The following is a 21,526-nucleotide window of genomic DNA, read 5'->3' as shown; positions in this document are numbered from 1 at the left end:
CCCTACTGTGAAACGTGGTGGTGGCAGCATCATGCTGTAGTGATGTTTCTCAGAAGTAGGGACACGCAGATTGAACAAATGCAGACAAACAGAGGAACATCCTGGACGAAAACCTCATTTACCTGAGAACAGAATAATAAAAATAAATAAGAAATACAGTATATATAATAAAAGTAAAAAAATTATAAATAAAATAATAATAATAATAATAATAATAAAAAATAATAAATAAAATAATAATAATAGTAATAATACAAAATAATAAATAAAATAATAATAATAGTAATAATACAAAATAAAATAATAATAAATAAAATAATAATAACAATATTAATAATAAAAAATAAAATAATAATAAATAAAATAATAATAATAGTAATAATAAAAAATAATAATTATAATACTGAAATAATAAAAATACTACTAATAAATAAGAATAATGTAAAATAAAAATATGTAGAATAATTATAATTATAATAATATAAAATATAATAAAAATAATAAAATAAAAGAACATACTTAGAAGAACAAGAAATAAATAAGTAAGAACAAATTATTAATAATTCTTGTCTGATGAGATAAAGTAAGAATTTCATTGTACAGTGTAACTGCTAGTTCTTCTGTGCACATGACAATAAAACTCTTGAATCTTGAATCTTGAATAAGAAACATGCACTGCACATAACCAGGCTGATAACATCCCTACTGTGAAACGTGGTGGTGGCAGCATCATGCTGTAGTGATGTTTCTCAGAAGTAGGGACACGCAGACTGAACGAATGCAGACAAACAGGAACATCCTGGACGAAAACCTCAAATAAGTTCTACGTCTTTAAATGTGGGCGCTCGTTTGGTGCAGCGGTAAAAGACGCTGAGATCCAGGGTGCAAAGGGTTGGTGTAAGTGTGGCCAGGGTCCCGTAATGGATTGCCGTCCTGTCCGGGGTGCGTTACTACATTATGCTCAGTGATTTCCCAAAAAGCCGGACGCACTACAACCTAGACAAGACCGGTGCTGAAACATGAAAATAAAATAAAATGCTTCCAACAGTTTACCATTTCACTAGGACTGGCATGGCTTGATAAGTTTGGGGTGGAATTGGCAAAACAGGCAATGCAGAAGAAGGGACACGCAGGTAAAGTTCATTTACTGTTCCACTACACGCCTGTGCACAAAAGGAAGGTCCATGAAGACATGGCTTGATAAGTTTGGGGTGGAGTTCCTCCAGTGGGTTGTTCATGGGCTCCTGACCTCAAACCTGATGAGGCCCGAGACCCACAAATTTTTGCTAGTCATCGGACTCGCTCGTCACCAAATATAGACTCAACGCTGGATGTGCGAGCAGAGCGTCCGCTGGCGTTCACGTGCCTGTTCACGTTACTGAGCGTTGGAATTGTTGGGTTTGGGAACAGGCTTTGTCCTGCACATGTCCCTCTGGAGGGGCGCGCGTTGGTTCGAGATGACTAATTGCGCGCGCCGTCACTGCCAGGCTGGTGAGCTGTAGCTCTCCTCACAGTGCATGTCTACATATTAGCTTGGCTATTTCTTATTTTCAGTTCTGGTCGTTGCTTAGGCAACAGCCGATGTCTTGCTTAGTGTGCGTGTATAAACATCACGTATAGAAGCCGAGGAAAGCGAAGCCTCTCTGATCGTCTTGGAAAGCTACTGGGCGCCATTTTCAGAGAAGGTTTTCGAGGGTTTGCGGTACCTTTGCCCCTCCGTCGCTGGTTTACGCTTTATTCTTCACTTTGGCTTACTGTGAAACATCGACTACTTTTCCTTCAGTGCGTTACTGTATGTTTGTACACTGAGAAATAAAAAAAACAGAACTGATGTTACAACGGCGTTACAGATAAGGGATAGACGCTGGAACGTCAAGGGTTACATTAATACCTCCTGTTATACACAATACACAATAATGATGCGGAAGGTTTTACAAACAGTGTTACAAAAAATACCAGTTATAGTAACAGTACAGTTGATTAAATACTGTGTTCCAGTAGGGTTGTTTCATAATGACGAAGGCAGCCGTGTAACAGAACATGATATTAGATTAATATTAGAACAGACAGTAACAGTTACATTGAGGTAATAATTGACCGGGTTACGGGTAACCGATGTTACAGTGTACAGTAAACACACCGGGCATAAATAACAGTGTTATAATGGTTGTACAGAATTGCTGATTAGGGCAGGGCACAGTGTGACCTTACACAGTGGGTACAGCAGGTTACTGTGTGCTCCATTTCCTCTGACCCTTGACCCTTATGTCCTCTTGTCTTCCTCTCCCATTGCTCGTGTGTTTCTTGTACACTTTCCTTTGCCTGGACTGTACTAACCCCCGTCTCTTCTCTGTGTTCCTCTCAGTGACTACATAATCAAGGAGAAAACGGTGCTCCTCCAGAAAAAAGACAGCGAGGGTTTCGGCTTTGTGCTGAGAGGCGCCAAGGGTGAGAAGGCATCCGTCATTCTTCATACCCGCCGTGTCGTAACCATCACTGACAGACTCGTATTGTTGCCTTGCCAAGCGGTCTATTATTGCTCTGGTGTAATTGGGAAGAGGGTTCGGTGACATCATTGTTCCACCACGACCCAGACTTCAGTCTTTACGAGACAAGGACAGCAGACACTGTGTCACTCCGCTACGTGATAGTTACATCTGGAATTGTTGTTGGTCTTCAGAATGCACCGGTCATCGTGATTAACTGTCCGTCATGCCTGGATTGGTCATAGAGACCCATATAAAGGCCTCGCAAATGCAAACATGTCATACTTCCATGCTAAATGGGTAATATCTCTCAAAAAAGTCAGCCTATTGGGGATGGGGGGCAGAGGAATTATATAGTTCAAACCTCAACTTGCTCAAAATCTCATGGAGGAAGATGATCACCACTGAGCGAGTGTACGAGACGACCAGAACAGATTAGAAGCTACTGAACCACATTAAGTCCTGCAAGTTACATAACTTTGGGCGTGTTCTGAGGTGCCCTCATGACATTAAAGACAGGACTTGTGGAAAGATGACTAAGACAAACACCTCATTGTTGACTAGCTTATCATAACCGTGAAAATATCCAACCATAACGCCGCTAATATACACTGTGTGTGTGTGCCTTGTAGCTCAGACCCCTATAGAAGAGTTCACACCCACCCCGGCCTTCCCAGCTCTGCAGTACCTAGAGTCAGTCGACGAGGGAGGCGTGGCGTGGAGGGCTGGTCTACGAATGGGCGACTTCCTGATTGAGGTGCGTAGATTAAAAGCCGTCATGGAACCCACTGATAATTTTTTTTCTAGACTGAGTAGACTCCAAACTGACATGCCAGTTTTCTCTTGCTTTAGGTGAACGGTCAGAACGTGGTGAAGGTCGGGCACAGGCAGGTGGTCAACATGATCCGACAGGGTGGCAACAGCCTCATGGTGAAGGTGGTGATGGTGACGCGCAACCCCGACATGGAGGAGGGATCCCGAAAGAAAAGTAAGAGACAGAGGAAGTAATGAAAATGATGTGGTACTGTGGTAATGACGTACTGTGCACCACCGCTGAAGACCAGGTTCAGGTCTCGGGTGCAACTGGACTGGCCGAGCGCTCTGTGGACATAGTTGGTCTACAAGAGGAAAAGTCTGATGCTACATGTGGTTGAAGGACTGGAAAGAGAAGCTTCACGTGTCAGAGAGAGCATGTTAGTCTGCAGCCCTCCTTAGCCAGCATAGATGCATCGTTTCTAAATAAAAAAGTCACATTTAGAGCCATTTCAGAAAAAGCACAGCTATCTCGAGACCTTTAATTGATAGATAGATAGATAGATAGATAGATAGATAGATAGATAGATAGATAGATAGATAGATAGATAGATAGATAGATAGATAGATAGATAGATAGATACTTTATTTATCCTGAAGGACATTATTGCACACAGCGGGCATTAATAACAGTGTTATACCGGCTGTACAGAATTACTGATTAGGACAGGGCACAGTGTGACCTTACACAGTGGGTACAGCAGGTTACTGTTAAAAAGGTTTTATGTAAGAGCTGTTGAGAGGATTTTTACTCATCAGTCTACACTAAAACACCCATAAAACAACACAAAAAACATTTTAAAAATTAATTAATAATAAAAAAATTTACTATTTTATTTATAAAAGTTTTTAGACCCATTGTAACACTTTGAAGCCCCTTTGGCTGCAATCACAGCTATAGCTATGTCTCAACAAGCTGGATTGGGGCGATTTTACCCCATTTTTCATGACAGAGTCATTTGAGCGCTGTTAGATTGCTCATATTCAGGTCTAGGGTTTAAGTCTAGGCTTTTGCTGGGCCACTTAAGGAAATTTAAAGACTAGCCCTGAAGTTAGACTGGCCCTAAACTTCAATGTTGTTTTGGCTGTTTGAAGATGAAATGTTATTGTTACTGCCACCGGTTCGACAGGTTCGACACTGTGCCAAGCTTCTTTCTTTTCAAAATGATGGAGGCCACGGTGGTCCTGGGATTCTTATATCCTTGCTACAGTTCGATCTTGGAGATCCACGGACGGTTCCTTGGACTTCATGGCTTGGTTTTTGTCCTGACATTGCAGGGTAACTCATGGGTCCAATCAACTTGGATAGAAACAGATGTTATCCCACTGATGTATCTAATAAAGAGGAGAGTACGTTTATAATTGTGATGATGATGATGACTATCATGATGATTATCTCTTTTTCCACAGTTCCACAGCAGAGTAAGAGGCTGAGCACACCGGCCATCGCGCTGCGCTCCAAATCCATGACCTCAGAGCTGGAGGAGATGGGTAAGAACTGAACTACATGGACCAAGAGCACTGAGCTAGAGAGGGTGAAAGTCTAGAGAAATTCAGACAGGCTAAGGAGATGTGTTGGGTGGGCTGGACTTGTTCCACACATGTTCCAAACATGCTAAGGGTGGTGGAACTTGAGTCCCGGACCCAAAGGTGAGACTTGAGTCATGATTTTCACGGCCTGTAACTTGAGTTATGGCTACGACCTACGTCGTTGGACTGGTTCTGTGAACGCTCAGTACTGGCTATACTGGGACTAAACACCACAGTGCAGACTGGACGTGTAGGAAGACAGGATGGAAACTGTTATCCCATCATCTTCAACTTCCTCCAAGTTCTTCCTCAGTGTCCGAGTGTCTTTCTCGCTGTGTCTTATTAACTTTATAACCTTCCGCTTATGAATAAGTGCCAGGTGTTCAATGCATGCCAGTGACGTGCCAGTCTCCACCATATGCCCATTCTACTGCAGTGAATTAATGTAGCTCTGTGTTGCTCATCCCATTTCGCCCCTGATCACCCCTGCAGAAATATACTATATGGACAAAAGTATTAGGACTCCCCTTCTGATTACTGAATTTGCATGTTTCAGCCATAGCAATTGATGACAGTAATAAATAAACAATATAAAGGAATCATCTATGCAAGCTCTATAAAGACATGACCTTTAACCCTGCTGAACACCACTGGGATGATCTGGAATGTTGACTGCAAACAAAGCCTTCTCACTGGTGTTCTTTTCTTCTTTTGGATTGGCACAAATTCCCACAGGTACCCCAATATCTTGGGGAAAGCTACGATTAAAAAATACACCATACATGGACAAAACATTTCCATAATTTAATCTTAGAACAGTAGAACAGAAAGAACAGTAGCAGCAAGAATTGAAATCTGATGTGATATACTGTACATGCTCCACACAGGAGAACTTTTGAAACGTACTGTAGTTGTTGTAGTGCTTTAACCCCTAAACGTACTGACCTTTGCTCTCTCCTGTCTTTCTCTCCTGCCCTGGTTGTGCCATCCAGTCGACAGAGGTAAGAGATTCTGATTTTTACCAGTACAACCAGTGTGAAAAATAATAACACACAAAAGCATCAGGACGCCCTTGTAATATGCAGCTTATGGAAATTATATGCTTCCGACTTTGCAGCAACAGTTTAGGGAAGGCCCTATAAAAACAGAGCCCTGACCTGAAACTGGAACATCAGCTGAAGCTTTCTTGATGAGCATGTGCTGGTCTTTCAGTGCCCAGCCACACAAACGCCATCAGCCTTTGACCGAATGGGCACAAATTCCCACAGTCTTGTGGGAAGCCTTCTCAGACGAGCGGCTGTCGTTGTAGCCTTTGTTTTTGTAATGGGACGTCCAACAAGCTCATGGTCAGCTGTCCAAACTGTGTGTTAGAGGTAGAACATTTAATATTAAGTCACTTTGTGTTTCTGTTCCACACAGCGTCGGCACCTTGGAAAAAGAAACCAGGTAACGGACCGAGCAAAGCTGTAAGTCAGTCTGTTCTGTTTTCCTCATTCATTCAGGACTTAAAATGTGTGTGTGTGTGTGTGTGTAGAGTTGGAATCCTCACAAGCTACAGAGAAGAAGAGGACGGTCTATCAGATGGCTCTGAGTAAGCAATACGGATGTACACCGATCAGCCATAACATTAAAACCACCTCCTTGTTTCTACACTCACTGTCCATTTTATCAGCTCCACTTACCATATAGAAGCACTTTGTAGTTCTACAATTACTGACTGTAGTTCATCTGTTTCTCTGCATGCTTTGTTACCCCCTTTCACCCTGTTCTTCAATAGTCAGGACCCCCACAGGACCACCACAGAGCAGGTATTATTTAGGTGGTGGATGATTCTCAGCACTGACATGGTGGTGGTGTGTTAGTGTGTGTTGTGCTGGTATGAGTGGATCAGACACAGCAGCACTGCTGGAGTTTTTAAATACCGCGTCCACTCACTGTCCACTCTATTAGACACGCCTACCTGGTTGGTCCACCTTGTAGATGTAAAGTCAGAGACGATCGCTCATCTATTGCTGCTGTTTGAGTCGGTCGTCTTCTAGACCTTCATCAGTGGTCACAGGACGCTGCCCACGGGGCGCTGTTGGCTGGATGTTTTTGGTTGGTGGACGATTCTCAGTCCAGCAGTGACAGTGATGTGTTTAAAAACTCCAGCAGCACTGCTGTGTGTGATCTACTCATACCAGCACAACACACACTAACACACCACCACCATGTCAGTGTCAGTGCAGTGCTGAGAATGATCCACCACCTAAATAATACCTGCTCTGTGGGGGTCCTGTGGGGGTCCTGACCATTGAAGAACAGCATGAAAGGGGGCTAACAAAGCATGCAGAGAAACGGATGGACTACAGTTAGTAATTGTAGAACTACAAAATGCTTCTATATGGTAAGTGGAGCTGATAACATGGACAGTGAGTGTAGAAACAAGGAGGTGGTGTTAATGTTATGGCTGATCGGTGTAATTCTGATATTATTGTACCTCCCTCCCAAAACTGTATCAGTCCTCTCGTACCTGCAGTTGTTGGTTTGATTGGTCCCGAAGGCTTTAATCCTTTTTATTTGAGTTGTTTGGACAGATTTCGTCAGTCATGCTTGATGAATTGTGATAACTGTGATCATTTGAAGACACGACGTCCCTCTCTCCTCTCCTCTCTCCTCTCCTCTCTCCTCTCCTCTCCTCTCTGTTCTGTTTTGGTTTTGTTAGATAAGCTGGATGAGATTTTAGCAGCAGCTCAGCAGACCATCAGCACCGGTGAGACGCCGGTGCCACGGACTCAGGGGATGAAGCGGGAGAGAGGACGAGGCTTTTACAACGAGGTACGTGAGGACCATTGTGAGCCGTGTGCATTCATTTTACTAAAGCTGCAACTAATCACACAGATTATGACCTACTAACGCGGCATCCAGGTTCAGGAACATACACTATATCGACAAAAGTATTGGGACACCCCTTCTAATTATTGAATTCAGCCACAACAGTTGCTAACAGGGGTAATAAATCAATAATATATAGGGAATTACTGCTTCCAACTTTGCAGCAACAGTTTAGGGAAGGCCCTGGTTGAGTCCTGATCTCAGCCTGACTCTGGAAAGAACCGGAACATCAACATCAGCGCCCAGCCGTACAAATTCATTCATTCATTTCCTTAACCGCTTATCCAATTAGGGTCGCGGGGGTGCTGGAGCCTATCCCAGCTTTTCAATGGGCGCAAGGCACACAGTAACACCCTGGACGGGACGCCAGTCCATCGCAGGGCAGACACACACACACACACACACACACATATAGGGCAATTCTGTGTCTCCAGTTAACCTGACTGCATGTTTTTGGACTGTGGGAGGAAACCGACGCGGACACGTGGAGAACATGCAAACTAACATGCAAACTCCGCACAGAAAGGACCCGGACCGCCCCGCCTGGGGATCGAACCCAGGACCTTCTTGCTGTGAGGCGACAGTGCTACCCACTGTGCCGCCCGCCGTACAAATTATGGGTACAAATTCCAACAGACATACTTGTCTGCTCAGAAAAATGGCTGATCACATACAGGATAATAGTATTTGTTTGTAAAACACGCTCATGGTCGGGGGTCCAAATGCTTTTGGCGACTGTATATTATTACAGAAATTCATTAATATAAAGAGTGTCTATTAAAATAAGTACATAAGCGACTTACAGTAGTGTGACAGTATACAGTCTGAGCAATCGAGGGTTAAGGGCCTTGCTGAAGAGCCCAATAGCAGCAACCTGGCAGTGGTAGGGCTTGAACCAGCAACCTTTTGATGACTAGTCCAGTGGCTTACCTGCTTGGCTACAGCTGCCCTCTTTACATCGACGATACCAATCAATCTGTATACGTTTATTAATCAGAACGTACAGCTAATGTTAAAAATATAATAATAAGGGGAAAGTGTGAGAGACTCATCTAAGTTTTAATATGAATAATAAATTAATAAAGCAAAAATATCACGTCCAGAGACTTTTGAAAACTAAAGAATGCTCAGATTTTAACTAAATGCTTTTGATTAATAACGAATCTCTTCTTTCTCCCCTTTCGCCAGTCAAACTATGACCAGTTAGGAATGGTGCTGCCATCGTCCGGGGCGGGGCTGGGATACGGCCGTGTCCCCTTCGCGTCTGGCCACGCCCCCCAGCACGGTATGCTGCGACAGAAGTCCATCGGTGAGGCTGTCTGTCTGTCTGCCTGTCTGTCTGCGCAGCTGTGGGTGTTTTTTTTGCCTGTGCCTGTGCTTCTCCAGCGCTCGTGTGCTTTCTGGGGATGCTGAAACCCCGCCTGCAAAGAAAAGAAATTGCACAAACGTTTGCTTTGTTTGTTTTTTACTGTTGTTTATCTATCGTTCGATCATGTCAACAGAGGAGAAGAGAACTCATCTAGATGCCCTCTAAATATCTAAATATCTTACAAGGTGGCATCTTTGGGGTCTCAGATTCAGGATGGTTCGAACCAGCACGTGTTTGTGTTTTTGTAGCTTGTAGTTAAGTAGCACCAGTGTTTACAGAGTAAAGCTAGCTATTAACTATTATTAATTATTATCATTATTATTAGTAGTAGTAGTATAGAGACGCTTGGGTGGCGCAGCAGTAAAGTACACTAGCTCACTAGTGCTGACATAAAGGAATCCAGGGTTCGAATCTCAGCAGTGCTATCGGCCTACATGGACAAGACTGACTAATGTCCATATAAATAGGACTAGTTTTATTGCACTTAATTGATTAAAATGCACCGTGGTCTCCAAAAAAAACAAATAATGCCACAAGTAAATGTGTCTTAATGGTCAGAACATGGTTGGGACTGGACTGTCCATGGTTTGGTGAGTCTTATGTCACGCGTCCAATTGCCCGATTGCATCACGCTTCCTCTCCACCAATGCCGATCCCCGCTCTGATTGAGGAGAACGAAGCTAACCCACGCCCCCTCCGACACGTGGGCAGCAGCCGTATGCATTTTTATATCCATGTGTATGGAGAGACGCACCCTGATCAGCGCACTCCTCATAGGCCCATCAATCAGCCAGCAGAGGTCGTAGTTGCATCAGTTACGAGGAGACCTTATCCCACCCCTATCTTAACAACAGGCCAATCGTTGTTCATGTGGCCGCTCAGCCCAGTCGGATGGCAGAGCTTAGACTCCAGACCATGTATTAGAGATCCTGATTTGATGTGCTAGCGTGTGTTTTACCGCTGCGACACCTGAGCAACCTACGTCGCCACAGGCTTTGAGGATACCCGCTCCAAAACTAGCATCCTAAAGGGCTTTTATTCATGCATGATCACCTTAAAGCCTCTGGTGACACCACCATGTAATTTATTTGTAATAATTATGTTGCGTCCGATATATCTGAAGAAAACTGATGATCTGTTCAGTGAAAGCGCTTCAATTTGTGTTTGTATACTGTCATACATAAATGTTCGACCTGTTGTATAATGTTTTATTAGGTTGTGTTAGACTAACCACCAACGAACACTCAATACTCAAACTGTAACAAACAGGCAAGCAGACAGACAGACCGGCAGATGGAACCAGTGCAAGATGAACTTTGGTCCTGTTTACATTTAGTCATTTTATGTGTCTTGAGGATTAAAATAGGCATCCAGATTAAGATTATCACTAGTTTTGCATAACGTAAGGATCCGTCTGTGTTCCAGTCAGTTGTTGATTCGCAGGAATGTTTTAGAATGGTGGGATCCCCACCCCTACTTGGTTGATTTGGTCCCCCTTCATGGCTACACTGACGAGGCATAACATTATGACCACTGACAGGTGAAGTGAATAACACTGATTATCTCTTCATCACGGCACCTGTTAGTGGGGGAGTATATTAGGCTGCGAACATTTTATCCTCGAAGTTGATGTTAGAAGCAGGAAAAATGGGCAATGTGAGGATCTGAGCGAGTTTGACGAGGGCCAAATTGTGACGGCTAGACGACGGCTGTGACGGGTCAGAGCATCTCCAAAACTGCACTTCTTGTGGGGTGTTCCCGGTCTGCAGTGGTCAACCGGTGACAGGGTCATGGGCGGCAAAGACTCATTGATGCCTGAATGGGAGAGAAGGCTGGCTCGTGTGGTCCGATCCAACAGACGAGCTACTGTAGCTCAAACTGCTAAAGAAGTTCATGCTGGTTCTGATAGAAAGGTGTCAAATACACAGAGCATCAATGTTGCAGGGACCCAATATTAGGAAGGTGGTCATAATGTTATGCCTGATCGGTGTATGTCGTGTCCCTTGAGGTTCATTAGTGACGGGGAACCAACCCATTCTGGATATAAGATTATATTGAAAAGCAACTAACAGTTCAAGCAATTGAGGGTTAAGGGCCTTACTTGGGCCCTTCCTTCTTTAAGGGCCCAACCTACGGATGTAGGATGTAGGGCTTGGTCCAGCAACCTTCCAAACACTAGTCTAGTACCTCAAACACTAAGCTGTGTAAAAATACGTGGTTAAAACTTAATACAGTCCTGATAAAAGACACATAAAATGACAAAATGTGAACAAGGTGTGACCGCATTTCCATTTTATGTAATTATTCCTGCATCCTAAATTCTGATCCCTCTTGCCCACCCCTTTCTTACTTTGTTTTGCTTGTTTGTCCTCCAAAATTTCTATACTACATTCTTTAAAATCTATTTTTTAAATGTATTAGAATTTTACTTCTCTCTCAAACATGTTATCTCTGGATCTGTAGGGGTTCCAGAAGAGGAGAAGCAGTTTCTCCATCCTCCCGCTATGAAGTTTACACGAAGCCTTTCGGTCCCCGGGCCAGAGGAAATCCCCCCACCGCCCACCACAGCTCCCCCTGAGCCCCCCTTCTCCTCGGCACCCCCTCTGGGCTGGAGAGGGAAGACGTCTCAACAGCCGGCGGTCTCTCAGTCTACCGCCACTTCAGCTCACTATCAGCTTTACTCTCAATCCTCTCACTACGCTCACGGACCCAGGGACAGGTCCCCCGGACCCCCGACGAGTTCTGCAGTCACTGACAGTGCAACCTCTTATTCCCATGCCCAAGCGCACCCATCTGTGCCCACCAGGACTGCCTCCAGGAAGGTGATGGGCTACACGGGAGAGACTTCAGGGGCTGGAGGAGCAGCAAGTGTAAGGTCGGCCGGTTTGAGAAGAGGCTACAGCAATGCGGTCCCACCTACCAGCGTGGCCACGGTGATCCCGCAGCAGCAACAGACCGCACAGAGCCAAGTGGCAAGGACAGAACGCACAGTGGCAGCAACGGCAGCTGCCGGTGTTGCGAAAGCGGTTCCACGGAGAGGCAAGGGGCCCTTGGTGAAACAATCAAAGGTGGAAGACCTGCGTTCTGGTCAGAGTACCCTAGTAGGAAAAGGCTCCGTGGAGAAGAGCTCCATCCCCATCCCTACCATCATCGTCAAAGCCCCGTCCACCAGCAGTAGTGGGCGCAGTAGTCAGGGAAGCAGTGTTGAGGCTGAGCCACCCCTTCCTGGAGAGAGCGACAGCTCCAAACCCGCACCCGTGGTGCCCCCTCCTGCCCCCAACATACCCCCTCCTGAGCCACCCTCGGTACCCCCGCCTCCACCCCCTTCATTGCCGCTGCTCAGAGCTCAGGAGAACCTTGACTACACCAGCCAGTTTGGCGCCGCCATCGTAGGAGCAGCCCGCAGAGATCGTGAGCGCTTTCACGAAGCCCGAAGGAAAAGCGCATCATTTTTTCTTTCTGCTGAGGAAGAACTCGGAGGGAGTGCTGGTCTTGGTGGAATGGGAAGGAGTCCAGGCTCCCAGCAGCAGCTTCAGCAGCAGCAACTAAGCTCTCAACCCTCACCCCGCCTGAGACCCTCAAAGTCTATAGATGAAGGCATGTTCTCAGGAGACACGTTTATCCAACACACCCGCAGCATGCCACCTGCATTTGGCCTGCCAGAGTACTCCACACAGGTACCACCGGGGGACTATCAGCCCAAATCTGTACCTGCTGACTTTTACCTGGGAGCAAGCCGTCAACAGCCACAGCAGCAACAGCCTCCCACCACCACCTTCATCCACCCACTGACGGGGAAGGTCCTGGATCCGTCGTCTCCTCTAGGACTGGCTCTGGCTGCAAGGGAGCGCGCTCTCAAAGATGATGGGCGTATGCGCAGAGAAAGAACCAGTGATCACCATTTTACCCGTCAGCTCTCCAGTGTGGGGCCGTTTCCTTCATCCGCTGCCCCGCCGGCATCTGTTCTCTCGTACTCTGTTGCTCCTTCCTCCTCCATCGGTGCTTCCGCCGCTCAGTCCTCCAGCACCTCCTCGTACCTTGTCACCTCATCTTCACTGGCTGCTACCACCACCTCCACCCGGCCTCCGTCACCCAGGATCCTGAGGAGAGCAGGAGGAGGCTGGGACGAGGAGGCCGGGGAACGATCTGAAAGAGAGGCCGCTCCTTCCAGAGAAGGGCTAAGGGTTCGATTCTCAGAGGACAAAACAGTCCACACGCACCACTACCAGTCGCAGCACTACCAGCCGACGCAGAAGGAACGGGAAAGGGAGCGGCAGAGGGAACGTTCCCGGGAACGCGAAAGAGAGAGGGAGCGAGAGATGGATAGAATCCAGGGCCATCAACAACCATCCACACAGCAAACTCCTCAGCAGCCTCGGAGACCGTCGTTTTTGAGAATGGAAAGCGAGGCTGGGCCGTACATCCTCTCCCTGACCCCTCCGTCTCCTCCTAATGTCATGCCCACACGCCAAACAGCAGGAGGGGGACCTGTCAGGGAGGGAGGCAGCGGGATGGGAATGATGGTCCTACCTCCTCCGGCTCCCTCAGTGGATGCAGATGATGAGTTTGTGTTTGCTGAACCTCTCCCACCGCCACTGGAATTTGCCAATAGCTTTGATCGTGGAGTAGGTTATTCCGGGATGATGGCTAACAACCTGGCGACTCGACAGCAGCAACATCACTCGGTTGCTCCCCATCCTCCACCCCCACCCCCTCCACCTCCTGCAAAAGAAACCTTCATGACGGGCATCCCTGCCCACACACCCTTGCCCTCCCCACAGGCCGCTGACTCCACTACCTCCAGTCTTACTTCCTATGATAGTGAAGTTGCTAACTTGACTCAGTCTGCCCCATCGCCTTCTTCTGCGTCTCCCAATCCTCCCCCACCTCCCTCACCTTCCACTCTGCAACCATCTGGACCTCCTCCACCTCCATCTGTGTCGCCTCCTCCTCCACCGTCCTACCACAGACCCTCTGGATTGTCCCAGTCGCACCATCTCTATAACAACACTCCTGCAACCAGACGTGCCCTTTCCCCCACACCTCCACCCTCCTCAATCCCAGCTCCACCTGCATACAGGGGTGCTACTTCAACCCCAGCAACATCTGCCCCTTTGAGGGGCACCTCCGGCCTCTCCATGACCACAACCTGTGCCGCAGAAACGACCACAGCCACTACAGTTGCCATAGTTGCTAGCACTGCGGCCGCCGTCAGCTTGCACACCCAGCGCATCGCAACCGTTTCCACGGTGGCCATGGGAAGCAGAAGTAGGAGGTCCAGCACCGAGCATCACCCACCACCCCCCACAACCAGGGTCAAGAGTGGGGAGTCACAGGAGACCGTGGTGGACTCCGGTATCGAGGAGCTGGACAGCCGGAGCAGCAGCGACCATCTGGACAGCATCCTGGCACTTAGTGGTGGCAGCGTCAGAGAAAGGATGGAGAGAGCAGGAATGGGTGGTTTCAGTGGAGGAGGAGCAGAAAGTGACCGGATAAGCGGAGCAGATTTCCTAGAGTCCTACATGAGCTATCTGGACGGACAGACGTTTGAAATGCACAACACTAAAGCAGCTAGTTCTGCCTCCACGTACCCTAAAACACAGCGATACCGAGAGGTCAGTCGGGACCTCGCGCGACAGACCAGCACGGCTCCGCCGGCCTATCACAGGCGTCGTGAGGAGGAAGAGCCGGAGGAAGAAAATGGAGAGGAAGAGGACACGCGGGATGGTTACAGCATGAGGGAAGGACAGGGACTGTCTCGCTCCGCTGTTATGTACTTTGATCGGCCCCGGACACCCGAGATTAAGCCTCTTTGGGGTGAAGGGTTAACTGGGGCGACCCAGGTAGTGGCGGAAAGCGGGGCTCAGGCTATGGGGACGTATCTGGACGGACGTAAGGTCCACCCTCCCGTATCCAGCATGAAAGCGAGCATCATCACTGAACTAAGTACCAAATTGCAACAGAGGGGCAAGGGAATGGAGAGCTGGGGGTCACAGCGGTCACTCAGCAGACACAGGTTTGTTCCAGTTTGCTGATATCTGCACGTATTCATGCTTGATTGAGCCACAACTACAGGGTCATCTTTAAGATTGCTTCGAGCTGGCATGGTGGTACGGTAGCCGAGCCGCTCCAGGGTCCTTGAGAGCTGGGTTTGTTTTTTGCCTGCTGTCACTATGTGTGAGGGGTTTTGCACGTCCCAAACATGCATGTAGGTGGACTGGCAATGTTTACCTCCGTTGGGCACTTAAGCAAAACATTTAACCCTCAATTGCTTTGATTGTATTCATCACAAACGTAAGTTGCTTTGGTAAATGTAGACGTCACTACACCATCATTTCTTTGCGACGGTTGGCTGCACATGGATCATCTTCCTCCAGTGCACTTTGACTTGTGTCCTGTAAATGATTAATAACACAACTATAAATGACTAATAAGTTCACACTACACGACTTTCCAAGTCGTCGGGTCGCTGTACAGTTCACACTACACGACTGGATCTCTTGTAATCGGGAGTCTTTCAAGTCGGTGTGTATTTCACACTACACGACTGATCGGTGATAGGGGGTTTCACACTACACCATCTATTACCAACTGGAATCGCAGACGAGCTTCTCTGGTCTCCCAAACTACGTTTTGTCACGGAATCAAACACGAGAAGTGACGAGTGCACATCAACAAGTAGCGTGTGATCAAAGTTTGCGCGCTGATGTGCAGCGTAAAAACAAAGAGGAAAAATAGGAATGTTCTGTAGTGAGTTGGAGGTTAATAAATATTTTTTGCAATGTTATAAAACTATATAATACTATAAAACTTGTGTGTGCGCTGATGTATTCTGATATAAACTATATTACGCCCCTGTCCTACCTTTTTACACTCCTTCCCTGCGTTTCCCCTTACACCGTATCTTGCGTTCTCATTGGCTGTTCGACATAGCACTCATTGCCGGTCAGGCAACTCGGATCCTAGAAATCTCTTTTCGGTCGGAGCCGCTCGGATCGAGTTGTTGAGTAGTTCATACATAGCGATTGAGAGCCGAGTTTCGATCGTCGAGCGAACACCGAGTTGCTCCCGGGCCGGCAGATCTAGCGCCGACCAGTCGCCGAGCGAAAATCAGGGCAAAAAACGTGTAGTGTGAACTAGGCATAACTGTCAGTGAGTGTATACCTAAACCATGTGCCTCTGTAGATGTAAGGCAGGCGTATCTAACAAACTTGCAACTTAACGCACCATGCATGAATCCTACCGGAATGTCTGCACCAGTCTCGCATTCGTGTTGTTGTGTGCATGCGCCTGTTTCAGAATCATTTCTGAATTGTCGTCACCGTCTGTAGATACTTTGTCCAAATGTATGTTCTTAACTGTCCCTTCTTCTGTGATTTCTGTCTCTGTCCATCTGTCTGTCCCTCCTCAGACACAGGTAACTGCCTCAGTGTTCTGTCTATATACATTTGCCTTTTGCTCTCGATCTATTTTCCTTTCTTTGTTGGCTTCGTCTCTTGGTCACGCCGTCCGACCTTTTCTCTCCTAGATTCTCTGAGGACTCGACGGGTGCCCTCAGCCCCCCATCGGCGCGCTCTCCCTCTCCGTCTCCTCTGGCTCAACCTGTCCTGTCTCCGTCCCCGACGGCGTCCTCCCATCCTCCTCTGTACCCAAACTGGGCTCGTTCGCCATCCCCGCAGCCGCCCGGTGCCTCTTCTCAACCCTCGACTGCAGCCCCTGGCACCACTTCCCGCTCTCATTCGCCGGTCTCCCCCTCCGCCTACGCTCCCTACCCAACGTCTCCCAAGCATCGACCAGTTTACCGCTCCAAAGCTCTCGAGTTCCAGTTCATCCCGAGCAGGGAGACGCGCAAGGCCGAGTCTCAACGCCGCAGAGCTCCGAGTCCCCTCATCTCGCCGTCGGAGCGCCCCAAATTGGGTCCACCACGCCCTTCTTCCCTGCCTATCCTTCCTACATCGCCGCTCTACAGTAGTCTTTATGACCTGCGTGGTTCCATCACTCCTCCCTCACCGGCGAATCCGCTGGGCGATGCGTATTTCTCTCCGTCCCCACCTTTGTTCGCTCCCTCTGGAGCACCGCCGCCTCCCAACTCGTCCCTGGTGGTCTCTCGCTCCCTCTCACCTACCCACTTCCTCTCCGGTACATCCTCACCACCTTTGCACTCTATAGCCCCGCCTACTTGTCTAAGCTACCCTCACTTGCCGCCTCCATCCCCCTCCAAGCCTTTCGCCTCCAAGCCGCTGCCCTATTGGACCAAGTACGACGTTGCTGATTGGCTAGCGTACCTAAATTTAGCCGAGCACAGGGAGCGCTTTCTGGACAACGAGATCGACGGGACGCACTTGCCCTCGCTTACCAAGGATGACTACCTAGACCTGGGTGTTACCCGCGTGGGGCACCGTATGAATATAGAGCGGGCACTCCGGAGGGTAATGGACAGGTGAGAGCGAGAGACTTGGGGAGGACTGTTAGGGAGGCAAAGTAAGTGCTTGTGCAGGATGATGAGCAAGAAGTTGGGCAAGGAATGGGAGAAAGACCTGGGCAATGAAGAAATTTAGAGTTTTCCATTTCCCCAAGACCCACAGACGAGAGGATCGAAAGTGAAGACGACTGTAGAAAAACGAGCGTTTGTGAACTGTAAGACTAATCCGTTCCCAAAAAGAAGAGGACATCACTTGACCAGAGACCTTGTACAAACAGAGGGAAGCCCAAATGGAGGAATTATTTACCCAACCACACCCTTCAACTCACACAAACTCAGATACAGATACCACACAGTCAATTTTAACACGTTCACCACCTCATACAGTTCAAATAAAAGCCAACTGTTAGCAAACTGAGCCAAATATTATTCAAATCTCTCGCTCTATTGCACTCTTTGGTACGATTGATTCATTTAGGGATGCACCGGCCTGATACTGTGTATTATTATCGGGGCCAGAGACAATCGACGTAATATAGACATGGGTCCTGGGTTAAAATGTGAATAGACTGTAATGCTAAGGGTATCGTAGGGAGATCCAGACGACTGGTGTTGACAAACTGGCACATTAGTTGGTACTGACAGAGGGTCAACGGCGATACCACGACGTACAGTAAAAGAGGGACTCCACTTAACAGATATTTTTCTTAATGTGAACCATTGTCAAACTTTCTCAAGTATTTAACCACCTGTTTTTAAATAATATCCTTCCAATGCATGGATGCACCCCAACACCATGTATATATAAAAGGGGTGTTTATACATATATATTTTTGACCATAGAGCACGATATTCAGAGCTGCCACATCGGTGCATCCCTAAATCAATACTTTATTTATTTATTTTTAATTAACGGCATAACGTTGCGATTTATTGGCGTAAGATAGGGAGAAAGATGGATATTGGGTCATCCATTGCTTTCTTTCTCTTTTTCTTGGTCCGTTTTGGTCGCCGGTGACTCTATGCCTTACTCTTCTCGTTCTGAGTGCATTCGGTCATTGACCAAAAACAACAACAACAAAAAAAAAACATTGGCACAGATACTGGACAGAAGGAGCTGATTGGTGGATGCCAATAGGTGCTTAAGCAGTGGCCAGTTTCCGGCTAATACCTGCGTACAGATGCGTAAATCCCTATTCGGTGTGAATGCGCGTGCGAGTGAACCGAGAGGCATGAATGTGCCGTTTTTACACTCACTGACGGTGTATTTTGCTAGAACTTTCTTTATCTACTCACGCCGTGGAAGTAAATATATAAATATATATATTATAATATATAGACTGGTCACTGTATACGAACCCGTAGCAAAAAAACATAAACAAAACAAAACAAAACGAAAACAAAGTGCCCAGACCAACAGAATAGACACACATACATTCTAACACACACACACACACACACACACACACACACACACACCACCAGACTTACAGTGCTTCACATCGTTTATTACAAATACGGGACCTTGATACAGACATAAAGCTTCAGACTTTATACGAGCCGAATGACGGTTATACAACACGCAAAAAAAGAAAGGAAGAAAACCTACCACCATTTTTACAACAGACTCTCTACCACGCCAATTAACCACACAACAACCCAGGGGTTCGACAGGGGTAGAAAAACGACGCAAAGAGACTGGAGGAGACGACCAAAATCTTTTCAAATCGCTTCTCGTTTGCTCTTTTATAAAAAACAAACAAAGAAAAGCAAAAAGCACTCTTTAAAAGGAGGCGGAAGGTACAGCGAGCGGATCACGTGGGACGTGCAGACCCCCTCGGCCCGTGGCATCCATCCTCACACACGTTTTAATACGATTGTTCTTATTACGAAGATTTTTAAACTTTAAAATGTCTAGAATACTATTGTTATATACAGAGAGATTTATTGTTGTTTAGGGTTCGGTTCTCATGGTCCATGCTGTTATCGGTTCGCTTCCATGGTGAGCAGGGAATCATATTGGATTTATTTATTCCGACTCCTCGGTGACCTCAGTTTCTCTACATTTGTTGTAGTTTCGTTATCATGCAGCTGAAGTCTAAATGATAAAACGTGGCTGAATGCAGGACGACCTTTTTTTGCCTGTCACATTGGCTCAATCTGTGAAAAAAAGGGCTTTTATCATCCCCGTTTCCTGCCCCACGCTCGTCACTCACTTAAATCATTGTGGGTTTTTTATTTTATTTGTTTTTTCATGGCTTACGTGCAAACTTTCCGTTTCTCTCATGACGTGTTAGAGATATCAGCTCGACGCCATGTTGAACAGAAAGCGTGCGGTTACGTTACAGCACGTGGTTGCTGATAACAGTAGGGACGATGAAACACGCTCATCTTCACTATGGTTTGAGATGTAAAGTAAAAGAGTTCTAAAGAATCTCTGTCTTCCAAATAATGTTTAAGACAAAAAAGATGTTTGCTATTTATGCCTAGTGCTTTCTACACATCCTGTCTGTCACATTTACACAATAGGTTTATTTTCATTGTAGTCGTTCAGCAGAGACGTGCTTGGTGTCCGACGTTTGCCTCTTTAGTTTTGTGCTGGAGCTGCAGGGCGAATGTGACTCACAATTTACAAGCAATATTGCGCCGGTCAATATGGAACTATTAACATTCACAAATTACATGGTGATGAAACATCGTTTCTGTAAGTGTATCATAAATCTGAGCAACCGTTCAATCATTCACCAATGCTTTACCCTATTCAGGGTCACGGTGGGTACAATTCAGCGAGCGAAAGGTGGGAACCACACACACAAAGTGCAAACTGTGCAATTTTTATTAGCTCCAATTGGCCTGACTGCATGTCTTTGGACTGTGGGAGTTAAACCAGAGCACCCGAAGGACCCGGAGGAAACCCACACAAACACATGCAAACTTCACACAGAAATCTGGGGTTTGAATCCAGGACCTTCTTGCTGTGGGCATCATTAGGACCTGCTGTCCTGTGGGTCCTGGTGTCCACTTTGGTTTCCTCCGGGTGCTCTGGTTTTCTCCAACAAGTCCAAAGACTTGCAGTCAGGCCATTTGTTTGTTTTATTAGGATTTTAACGTCATGTTTTACACTTTTGGTTATGTTCATGACAGGAATGTTACTTACTAATCAGTTCACAAGGTTATATTGAACACAGTCATGGACAATTTAGCGTCTCCAATTCACCTCACCTGCATGTCTTTGGACCGTGGGAGGAAACCGGAGGACCCGGAGTAAACCCACGCAGGCATGGGGAGAACATGCAAACTCTACACAGAAAGGACCACCTGGGGATCGAACCCAGGACCTTCTTGCTGTGAGGCTTGTGATGGACTGGCGACCTGTCCAGGGTGTTTCCTGCCAATGAATCGGACCCACCACAACCCTGACAGTGATGGTAAAACAGACATGATTGAATGAATTTGCCTAAATCTGCATTTGGAAACTGATAAAGCTAAATATATAATATGTATAATATATCAATTATAGTATTTATTGTCAGTCAGTATTATCAGACGATTGACAGTAAATGCAGTGTTGGTGTTTGGCGCCACCTCTCGGTAGAATTGCTGAATTACATGCATTCAATTGTTAGTCTCTAGTACAAAACTAGGACACCAAACATGTCTGGTTTAATTAATTGCAACTGAGGTGGAGGAGGATTAGGTTATGTCCAAACTGTCCTTGTTTTTTAAAGTTATTGCTTCTTCTTCGACTAAGTTACTCACTCAGCTAAACACACTCTTGTTAGGCTTTATGCTAGCTTCATGTGAACATTTTATTCACCACATTATAAAACTGGTTTATTTAGAGTACCAGTCGGATGCATTGGAACTACACAGGGCTATGCAGTCACCATACAGGTCAACAAACTCCATATAAACCCCAACGATTCATTACAAACAGGCCAAGTGGACAAACTGGCCATCTGATGCAGTAGGTAACGGGGTGTGCAGAAAGCAACGTTTTTAGTTTCCTTTAAATAATCAAAGCGCTATATG

General features: G+C 46.6%; 1 protein-coding gene across 1 annotated transcript in view; it reads left to right on the top strand.

Annotated features, from left to right (window-relative positions):
* shank1 (SH3 and multiple ankyrin repeat domains 1) overlaps positions 1-17,912 on the top strand; it is a 68,653-nt gene extending 50,741 nt beyond the window's left edge. Inside the window, exons 16-26 of the mRNA XM_063018475.1 lie at positions 2,366-2,448; positions 3,119-3,243; positions 3,339-3,474; positions 4,710-4,790; positions 5,822-5,830; positions 6,249-6,275; positions 6,364-6,420; positions 7,534-7,646; positions 8,892-9,012; positions 11,536-15,088; positions 16,601-17,912. Coding sequence (XP_062874545.1) covers positions 2,366-2,448; positions 3,119-3,243; positions 3,339-3,474; positions 4,710-4,790; positions 5,822-5,830; positions 6,249-6,275; positions 6,364-6,420; positions 7,534-7,646; positions 8,892-9,012; positions 11,536-15,088; positions 16,601-17,516 — 5,221 coding nt within the window. The 3' untranslated portion in view covers positions 17,517-17,912. The remainder of the gene's footprint in view (positions 1-2,365; positions 2,449-3,118; positions 3,244-3,338; positions 3,475-4,709; positions 4,791-5,821; positions 5,831-6,248; positions 6,276-6,363; positions 6,421-7,533; positions 7,647-8,891; positions 9,013-11,535; positions 15,089-16,600) is intronic.
* The last annotated feature ends 3,614 nt before the right edge of the window (positions 17,913-21,526 follow it).

The sequence above is a fragment of the Trichomycterus rosablanca genome, chromosome 22, assembly GCF_030014385.1.
Source record: "Trichomycterus rosablanca isolate fTriRos1 chromosome 22, fTriRos1.hap1, whole genome shotgun sequence".
Taxonomy (NCBI): Eukaryota; Metazoa; Chordata; class Actinopteri; order Siluriformes; family Trichomycteridae; genus Trichomycterus; species Trichomycterus rosablanca.
This window is presented reverse-complemented; position numbering and strand designations above follow the sequence as displayed.